This window comes from Tupaia chinensis, unplaced genomic scaffold, assembly GCF_000334495.1.
Source record: "Tupaia chinensis unplaced genomic scaffold, TupChi_1.0 Scaffold149922_1, whole genome shotgun sequence".
Taxonomy (NCBI): Eukaryota; Metazoa; Chordata; class Mammalia; order Scandentia; family Tupaiidae; genus Tupaia; species Tupaia belangeri.
In genome coordinates, this window is record NW_006209766.1 from 1,610,798 (window position 1) to 1,621,510 (window position 10,713).

The 10,713-nt window shown below is 46.3% G+C and overlaps 1 protein-coding gene across 1 annotated transcript in view; it reads right to left on the reverse strand.

The window, feature by feature from the left end:
* Positions 1–4,826: 4,826 nt before the first annotated feature.
* Positions 4,827–10,713, reverse strand: part of NPHS1 (NPHS1 adhesion molecule, nephrin) — a 21,644-nt gene continuing 15,757 nt past the window's right edge. The window contains exons 24-29 of the mRNA XM_027769527.1: positions 10,368–10,487; positions 10,216–10,234; positions 10,033–10,108; positions 9,244–9,337; positions 9,033–9,154; positions 4,827–5,241 (exon numbers count right to left, since the gene is read on the reverse strand). Coding sequence (XP_027625328.1) covers positions 5,110–5,241; positions 9,033–9,154; positions 9,244–9,337; positions 10,033–10,108; positions 10,216–10,234; positions 10,368–10,487 — 563 coding nt within the window. The 3' untranslated portion in view covers positions 4,827–5,109. The remainder of the gene's footprint in view (positions 5,242–9,032; positions 9,155–9,243; positions 9,338–10,032; positions 10,109–10,215; positions 10,235–10,367; positions 10,488–10,713) is intronic.

The window sequence follows — 10,713 nt, forward strand, 5'->3', positions numbered from 1 at the left end:
CAGACAGAGACAGAGAGACAGAAAGCGAGAAATCACCCCCCAGAGGGGATGGTCACACCGCAATCCCTTCTCCATTCTCTTCTCAGGATCTTGTGCATGCACGCACACGCGCCAGGTGTGAGTTCTAAGTCACCAGGTCCGGGACACGAACCACGGTTGACTACGTGGGAGTCCAGCGACATAGCCATTACGCTAACTGCTGGCTCCCTGTTGATATATTCTTAGGAGTGCTTTTTATTTTAGTTGTTTTTAACTAGATGAGAACTATACCATGCTGTATATAACTTTGAGGGACTTGTTTTCTCAATACTCCATTGGTAAGATTTATTTATTTTGATTGCCACTTAATATTCCATGGTGTGACTGTCATGCTATGTATATATCCACTCTCTTACTAGTGAGCACTTGGGGTGTGTCACAGTTTTTACTATTGCAAGTGGAACTGCTCTGATTTTGTGCAGATTTCTCTTAGACATAAACATCAGAGAATTGGTGGATCACAGAAAATATGAATGTCCGAATTCTTTTGTTTGTTTGTTTGTTTAAGTCTTTGCCATAGGGCATGTGCACTCACCAGAGAGAGAGACAGAGAGGAAAACTGAGGAAGGGCCATGCTGCAATCCCTTCTCCTTCTTTCTCCTTTTGGTATTTTGGGCAGGGACACATGTGCGCATGGCATGGTTTTACAGCTGCTAAGTCTGGGACTCAAACTGAAGTTGGCCATGTGAGAATCCAGAGCCTTATCCACCACTCCACCTACTGGCCCCCAAGATTTGCTTTTCTTTTTTTCTCTTTTTAGAGAGAGAGTTTTGCTATAGGGTGCGTGCACTTGCTGGAGAGGCAGACACACACGTAACAGGTGTGATTTTCAAGTCACTGAATCTAGCACTTGAGCTGTGGTCGGCCATGTGGGGATCCAGAGCCTTAACCACCATGCCACCTGCTGGCCCCCTGAATGTTCCATTTTAGAAGATGGTTTTTCAAAGTGGCTGTACAAATTTACTACATGATTTTGTTTTCATCACCCAACTTAACCAATCATATTTGGCCTGTGTGAAATTGCAGTCAGATGGCTATGTGGTGCTGGGCTTCAAGGTACTATAGAACTGAAGCAGTCAATCTCTGGATAAGCAATATATGTGAATATTTGGGGCTGGCAGGTGGCATGGTAGTTAAGGGCACTGGACTCCCACATGGCTGACCATGGTTCGAATCCCAGACCTGGGAGCGTGCTTTCTCATCCCCCACCCCCTTGTTCTGTCCCTCTCTGGTTAAATTAAAATAAATAAAGTTAAATAAAATCATTCTTCAAAAATATATAAATATGATGGGCTAATTATTTTGTGGAACATCTCTCAGTCTGAATATGTCTTCCTTGTGATCAGATTCAGGTTATGTACGTTAGTCAGAAATATGAATGACAAGCTATTGAATACTTCTCAGTATTTTCTATCAGGCAGTCCACGGTGTCAGTTTGTCCCATGGTGGGTAACCTTAGCTTTCATTATTTGGTGAAGGTGACATCTATAAGGCTTTCTCCTCTGTGAGATGACTGTTTTTCCCTTAGCAACTGATAAAATAGTAGCTCTAGTAGTCTCTATGAGTTTTTGTTCCTTATGAATTAGTCATTTCTGTATTACTTAGCTAAAGCCCCTATTCAAACCGGTTTAAGAGGGAGGGGAATTCATGGTTACATCTAACCAAAGACGCCATTCAGATTGGCCTAAGTGGGAGGGAATCTCAAAGTCTCAGAGTAGCTCTGACTTCAGGTTCAGCTGGATCTAGGGGCTTGGTGTAATCAGGAATTTTTCATGTTCATCAATGTCTGTGTAGATTAGGGGGATTAGATACTGGCCAGGCAGAAGCAATAGACATCTGTTAACACCAATTCAGAGGTGGTGCAAAGAGAAGAAAGTAGGAAGTGCTTAAAAAGACCCGACCATAGCCCCAGATTACTTTGGAGAGCCTCACCCCAGTGGTTCATAGGGCTGGGACCCCACTATCAGTGGAGTAATATGCTACATTTCCTGGCCACAATGATTGGTTCAAAGATGGTCACAACACCCAGGCCAGGCTGATGAAAGACAGTCCAGAACTTTCCAGAACTATCAGCAAAAGAGCCGTTTTGATTGCCAAGCTTGAGGATACCTACCTAGAACTGTAGGTGATCAGCTTTGTCTCCCAAGCAGTCTATATGAGAATGAAGCCAACATAGAAAAAAGCAGAGCCAAAGAGACCCAGAGAGGTAGAATCCTCCTGGCTTTACTTCAGTACTGGATCCAACAATGCCTGAAGCCCACTACCCCTGGAATTGTCAACCACAAAAATATTTTATTTTTTTCTGCTTAATAAGCCAAGGTGGAAATGGAATATTGTAAGTGTCTTCTTTAAAAAAACAAAACACATAATTATAAAAGTCTGCTTTTACGGGCCGGCAGGTGGCATGGTGGTTAAGGGCACTGGATTCCCATGTGGTCAACCACAGTTCGAGGACTGGACCTGGCATCTTGCTCTCTCACTTTCTCTCTGTCTCTCTCTCTTGTCTCTCCCTGGTCAAATTAAAATGAGTAAATAAATAAATAAATAAATAATTCTTTAGGGGTCAGCTCGTGGCCTAGTGGTTAAAGAAGCCAGATCCCAGGACCAGCAGTTAGCATAATGGCTATGTCGCTGGACTCCCGTGTAGTCGACCACGGTTCGCGTCCCAGACCCGGTGGCTTAAAACTCACGCCAGGCGCATGTGTGTGCATGCCCAAGATCCTGAGAGGAGAATGGAGGAGAAGGGATTGCGGTGTGGCCATCCCCCATAGGGGCTGATTTCTTGCTTTCTGTCTCTCTGTCTCTCTCTGTCTGACTGGCGAGCGCACGCGCCCTATAGCAAAAAAAACTCTCAAAAAAAAAGAAGCCAGATCCCATACAGCCAAACCCAGTCATATCCCAATCCTGGTGGCTTGAAAAGCATGCCAGGCATGTGTGCATATGTGCCCCAAATTCCAGCAGGACAGAAAAATGGAGGTGAAGGAATTATGGGTGACCATGTCCCATTGGGTGGTGCTTTCTCTCTCTCTCTCTCTCTTTCTCTCTCTCTGATGAGTGCACACACCCTCTGACAATTAAAAAAAAAAGAAAAGGTTCAGTGGATACAGTAGTGGTCATGGTGCTGGATTCCCATGTGGTCAATCACAATTCAAGTCCTGGACCTGGCAGCTTGAAACTCATGTTGGATGCATTTGTGTGTGTCCATAGTCCCAAGAGGAGAATGGAGAAGGGATTGCAGCATGGCCATCCCCTCTGGGAGGCAGGGTGATTTCTCACTTGCTGGCTCTCCATCTCTCTCTCTCTCTCAGATAAGCACACACACCGTATAGTAAAACATCTCTCAAAGAAAAAAAAAGAAAAGAAAAAGAAGAAAGAAAATTATTTTAGGAATGAAAAAAATTATTTAATTAAAAAGAAATTATTTTAGGACTAGAAGAGGCTGCAATGGTTACATTGCTGAACTCCCATGTAGTCACTGTGGTTCAAGTACCAGACCTGGCAGCTTTAAATTCATGCCAGGCGCATAGGCATGCATGCCCAACATCCCAAGAGAAGCATGGAGGAGAAGTGATTGTGGCATGGCCATCCTCTCTGGGGGGGGGGTGATTTCTCACTTTCTCTCTGTCTCTTTGGCAAGCACATGCGCCCTATAGCAAAAATCTCTCTTAAAAAAATGAAATTATTTGGATCCTTGGGTATTTATGTATTCCAGTGCTGTGCTGTAATAGCTTATCTTAGTCTGCTCTGATAAAAAATGATATATTGACAGCCACTTCAACTAAACAGTTTTGATAATATGATCAATCACATAGCAGTGGAGATCTAAAGGAAGATCACACTTTACTCTGTTCTCCATGGAAACAGGCAGCTTTCTCAGTTATCTTTCTTGCTATTCAATGTGAAGAATAAGAATTCTCTTACCTGGTTGCTTTATGACGGAGTCTGTTTTTTAAATCATCTTTATTGAGATATAACTTATGTACAATAAAAGGCATTCGTCTTAAGGCTACAGTTCCACGAGTTCTGACAGATCTATGCACTTGTGTAGCCAACTCTGCAATCATGATATAGAATAGTTCCATCACCCCAACAAGCGCCCTCAGACCTTTTCACAATCTTCCCCTCAAGCCCGGGGCAACCACTGATGCCGTCTAGCATCATAGATTAGTCTCACCTGTCCTAGAATTTGCACAAATGAAATTACACAATATATATCCTTTTGTGTCTAGCTTCTTTCAAGAGTCTATTTGATTAAAAAAAAAAGAGTCTATTTGATTTCCTATATCATCTATTTATGTTCATAGGTGGGTCATGGTTTATACATCATGTTCTACGTAACTGTGGAAAACAGTAGTAAAAAAGAAGAGAAGAAAAAAAGTAGGGCATGACAATGGTTCATCAATCCCCCCTTATTAGCTATTTCAGACGTAATTAAACTCAAAATGAACTGAATTTTTACTATGCCCTTTCCTACTTCGGAACCTTTTACTTCATAAAAGACGCTCAGGATAGCTTTGCATTTTTGAGATGTCATTTACAATTCACTCTGCCCCTTTGGAGAAGTTTCCTTTCTTTTTTTCTTTTCATTTCTTTTTTTTTTTTTTTTTTTTAGAGGTTTTTGTTACAGGGCGCATGCGCTCGCCAGAAAGACAGAAAGAGAGAAATCACCCCCCAGGGAGGGATGGCCACACTGCAATCCCTTCTCCTCCATTCTCCTCTTGGGATCCTGGGCATGCACATACATGTACCCGGCGTGAGTTTAAGTCACCGGGTCCAGGACTTGAACCACAGTCAACTACATGGGCGTTCAGCCTCATAGCCATTACACTAACTGCTGGTCCTGGAGAAGTTTTGTTTCTAAAGGCAACCCCAGAAGGAGTCTGTTTCTACTTCGGCACCCTGTTGAATCACCTTCTGTCACTTACACACATCCCTCCATAGTCCCTCCTGAAAGTCCAGTCCCTTTGTGTGTTACAGAGCTCCTTAAGTGAGTTCCGCCCAGGCGACAATGAGAAGAGTCATTGGAGGAGAATGTCCCGTAAGTGCAGGAAAAGGGCGTTGAGAAAGTTCTCACACCAGATGCCCCCTCAGCTCAAAGGGCAGAGAATCAGATTCCACGGTGTCCACGTCTCCTGCCACCTGATCATAGATTCCTCTGGAATCCTCATACTTGTTCTCAGGCCAGTAGAGGTCATAGGGGCTCTGACAGGCAAACAATGGAATTAGAACCATAGAGTGATGGCTTGTGGGTCATCATTGCAGCTCTAGGGAAAACACACCCCTGCTCAACTTCTCAGGGAAAAATTAACTTTGAATTATGGAAAATATTCAACATATACAAGAAGAGAGTGATGGTGAATTCCCATCATGAATCCCATGTCCCCATCACCTAACTCCAATAATAGCAACCCTTAGTCAATCTTTATTTATATCTCTATCTTCTCCTACCTTGCCCCCACAAACTGGATTATTTTGAAGCAAGTCCAAGATAGCCCATGATTTGATGTCAGAAAAGTTATTTGAATGTCAGAAATATAACATCTTTTTTTTTTTTAGAGGCTTTTGCTATAGGGCGCATGCACTTGCCAGAAAGACAGAGAGACAGAAAGCGAGAAATCACCACCCAGGGGGGATGGCCACGCCACAATCCCTTCATCCTCCATTCTTCTCTTGGGATCTTGGGCACGCATGCACATGCACCTGGCATGAGTTTAAGCCACCAGGGCCAGGACTCAAACCATGGTCGACCACATGGGAGTCCAGTGACATAGCCATTATGCTAACTGCTGGTCCCAGAAATATAACATCTTTAAGCGATGTCAAACATGATTTGGGAATGTGAGCTGTGATTTTGGTAGTCCTTTGGGTTTCCCAAACATTTTCCCATCAAAAGAGAAGGGGGTGGGGAAGACCATGAAGGGCGATTCTTACTGGGGCTGTGTTTTGTCCTACCGTTAGGAGAAAATGGTTGTTCTCACTTGGCAAACTTCAGAGCAGATTGGCCCAGAAGCCAAATATGGCTGCCACCTGTTTTTGTACTGCCTAAGAGCTAAGACTGGCTCTATATTTTTAAATTGCTGGGGGAAAAATCAAAAGAAGAAGAATATTGGTGACATACAAAACTGGTATGAAATTCAAATTTCAGCGTCTAAAAATGAAGTTCTATCGGAACATTGCCGCACTCATTTATGCATTGTCTGTGGCTGCTTTTACCCTACAATGGCAGAGTTGAGCAGCTTTGACGAACACTGTACGCCCCACAAAGCCCAACATGTTTACTCTCTGGCCCTTAATACAGAAAGTCTGTGGATTCCATCTGTGCTGTAGACGACACACTTGGTCCAGCACCATGGACAGCGTTTCGTGCGCGTTCGCATAGTGGCTAGAAGCTGCAGTCTGAGAACAGTGCCCCATATGAGATGGTGATATGGAGGGAAACCCTTGGCCCAGAGATGCCAGAGCATTAGCCAGAGCCGCACAGAAAGTTGGGGGCTCTGTCCCACCTCCCTTCCTGCCTGGCAGTGGGTAGCGGGTTGATGAGTGGTCCAATGTCTGCCTGTAGTTTTTGCCTGCTCAGGCCCTGTCTTCACTCCCTCTGGGCTCCCCGTTCCTCTGCCAGTCTCAGGGTTTCTGGCCGGCCCTACTCCCTGATCCTATGGGTGGGCATTGATCCAGGCCTGCGCAGTTAGCATATTCTATCCTGGGGCTCAGCGATTGGTTCAGCAATACGTATGTAACCTAAGCTAGACCAATAAGTGTCAGCCTTGGGCATTTGGAATTACTGAAAAGAGGCATTTTTCTTCTTAGAAAATTTCTAATTTGATAAGATACAGGCCTAGCCTCTGTGACATAGCCAATAGTATGCAGGACTCTGGAGCTGGAAGCCACAAACCCACTGCAGTTTGAGTCACCAACCCGGTTGGCCTGAAAACATGCCATGTCTACATACGCCCAGGACCTCGTTAGTCTGGAGGATTGGAGGAAGGGGACTGTGGCATGACTGAGCCCTATGAAGGGTGCCTGTCTTTCTTTCTGTGTCTCTCTGTTGTGTGCATACACATACATGCATATATACACTGTTTATGAAATTTTTCTTGGAGCGGTTTTTTTTTGCTATAGGGCACCTGTGCTCATCAGAAAGACAGAGAGAGACAGAGAGACAGAAAGCAAGAAATCACCCCCCAAGAAAGATGGCTACACCGTAATCCCTCCTCCTGCATTCTCCTCTTGGGATCTTGGATGTGCATGCACTCGCGCCTAGCATGAGTTCAAGCCACCAGTCCAGGACTCAAACCGCGGTCTACTACGTGGGAGTCCAGTGACATAGCCATTATACCATCTGCTGGTCCCATACACTGTATATGAATTTTTAAAAAAGAGGGGTCACAGCTAGTGAAGTGGTGGTTAAAGCAGCTGGATCACACATGACTGACTTCACAGTTTGAGTCCCAGACCTAAAGGCTTAAGAAACATACCAGGTGGGGGCCAGCAGGTGGAGTGGTGGTTAAGGTGCTGGACACTCCCACATGGCTGACCACAGTTCAAGTCCTGGACCTGGTGGCTTGCTTTTCTCACTTTCTCTCTCTCTCTCTCCCTCCCTCCTTCCCTCTGGTAAAATTAAAACATAAATGAGTGAATAAATAAAAAATAAAACAAAATAATTCCTTTTTTTAAAAAAAAGGAAAAAAGAAACATGTCAGGCACATGTGCATGCATGCCTAAAATTCTGAGAGGAGAAACGGAAGAGAAGGGATTGCCTGTGGCCATCGCCTGGGAGGTGCTTTCTCAACTTCTCTCTCTTTTTCTCTGGTAAGCACATATGCCCTATAGAAAAATTTAAAACAAGAAAAAAAGAATTCATGGCCCAGCTGGTGGTATAGTCAGTAGCAAACTAAACTGTGGTGCTGGAAGTCACATGGCTGCTTGCAGGTTCAGATCTCCAGGCTGGCTTGAGACCACACGGGGTACACACATGCACATGCCCAAAACCCTGAAGATCTGGAGGGCTGGGGAACGGGGATCACAGGGTAACAAGATGCTGTTGAGGGTGCTTCTCCCTCCCTCTTTCTCTCATGCACATGTGCTGACTATTATAAATAAAATAAATACACTTAACAAGAAAAGATACAACCCTGTATTTGCAAGAGACATCTTTAGGGAGGAAATTCTAGGTCCACCTGGGCCTGAAATAATTCTATCTAAACTGATTTTTTGTTGTTCTTTGTAAGCCAGAGGATGCATATACTCACCAGAGAGAGAGAAAGAAAGGAGAGGGAGAAAGCATCCCCCCCCACACACACATCATGGGGTGTGGTTGTGCAGCAAGCCCATTTCTCACTTTGGGATTTGGGGCATGCATGCACGCGTGCCCAGCATGTCCTTCAAGCTGCCAGGTCTGGACCTTGAACTGCACGGTCTGCCATGTGGCATCTGGCTCCCTGAACCACCAGGCCACAGACGGGCCCTCCACTGACTTTTCAATGGAGTAGGCCAAACAAATGTTTTCCTCCCTGCTTAACCACTCTTCCACAGAATTGTAGCAAGGCATGTAGCTGGCAGGCCAGACTACATTCACAGCCTCCTTGGCAGTAAGTGTGGCCGTGTGCCATGTTCTCACCAGTGAAACGAACACAGAAAGGATGTGTGCCATTTCTGGGCCTAGGTGTAAGCAGGGCCGTGCCTCCACCACACTCATTTTCCCTTCCCGACCTGCCAAAACCCTCAGTGAGCTGACCTGTCCACGCAGACTTGGACCAGGTGCTCGGAGATGGCAGAGGAGCATGATGGAGACAACCTGGGCTCCGGAATAATCACGTACAGCAAGGCACCCACCTCTGACTGCTGTATGAGACGGGGATAGACTGTCTTCCCTAGGCCGCTGGCTTCCGGCCAGGCCTCTTTGTCACAACAGCTAGCTCACTCTAATACGAACAGTAGTAGACGGAGTTCCAGCCCTAGCCAGGGAAGACTCCTGCTGATACAAATATGCTCACCATCTGTACTTCATCGTAGAGGGGTCCCCAAGTCCCAGAGGGGGCGTATGTTCTTTCCACCTCGTCATACAGGTGCCTGGGGAAGGCCATATCTTCATCAGCAAGACCTGCGAAACCTGGAGCTGGAGTAGAAGAAAGGGTGGTCAGGGCACCCCGTCCAGATGTCAGGGGTAGCCCTGAGTGGGGGAGTCCTGACGTCATCATGACTCACCTTGGGAATAAGGTACCTCTTCCAGCGTCGGGGGCAACCGGGGGCTGAAGTCCCTCATGGAGTGGTAATACGGCTCCAAGTCTGTTGTGCTAACCTGCACGCGTGCACACACACACACACACACACACACACACACAACACACAAGATAAGATCCTTTCCATCTCTGACTCCATTTTCTGGAAAGGGCAGTGATTAACCTGGAGCTAACTGCAGAATCTTAGTCACTGTCAGCCCCTGGCCAACAGGGCTGTCAGGACCAGCCTGACTCACCGTGGAACTTCGAGTGTCACGGTCTCCAGTCCACTGGCTCTCCTCATAGTCATTCCTGACTCGGTCCTCCTCCGACCTTCCAGGATGGAGCATGGAGAGCAGTTGAGTGCTGAGCCTCTGTCATTGGTCACTCCTAAACCTCTTCCTTCAAAGCCTTCTTCATAGAAAAATAATCCCACTTACCCTGTCTTTTCGGAGATGCCTGAGGGAGACAGAGAAATGGGTCATAGACCCCTCCCTCATTGGAGGCCACTTGGCCATAAGGAGTCACCTCAGGCTCCCTACCACCATCGGGTCTCAGGGAGTTGAAATACCTCTCCGAGTGTTTTGTGCTCACCTGCACGCGCGCACACACACACACACACACACACACACACACACACAACACACAAGATAAGATCCTTTCCATCTCTGACTCCATTTTCTGGAAAGGGCAGTGATTAACCTGGAGCTAACTGCAGAATCTTAGTCACTGTCAGCCCCTGGCCAACAGGGCTGTCAGGACCAGCCTGACTCACCGTGGAACTTCGAGTGTCACGGTCTCCAGTCCACTGGCTCTCCTCATAGTCATTCCTGACTCGGTCCTCCTCCGACCTTCCAGGATGGAGCATGGAGAGCAGTTGAGTGCTGAGCCTCTGTCATTGGTCACTCCTAAACCTCTTCCTTCAAAGCCTTCTTCATAGAAAAATAATCCCACTTACCCTGTCTTTTCGGAGATGCCTGAGGGAGACAGAGAAATGGGTCATAGACCCCTCCCTCATTGGAGGCCACTTGGCCATAAGGAGTCACCTCAGGCTCCCTACCACCATCGGGTCTCCATCCTGGAGGGGTAGGGTATGAGATCTCTTCTCACCTTCAGCAAGACGTCTCAGTCTCCGCTGCCAGAGGAATCCCCCAACACAGGAAGCATTAGAAAGCAGGAGAAGACCCCCAACAGCACACAGCACTGGCAGCAAGGGTAGCCCCGGGGGACCTAAGGGCAAAAGATACCCCTCAGAAACTAAACTGGCTTCAGGCAGCGAGCAGGCCTCTGTGAGAAAGCCTGTCCCTGACCAAGCAAAGCCCTCCTCTAAGGTCAGAGAAACAGATAACAGGGTCTCCATCCCCATCCCAAGGGTAGGCAGGTGGCTCCTTTCTCTCTCTCTCTTTTCTTTTACTTTCTTTTTTTTTTTATTATTATTATAAATTTTTTTTTCTTT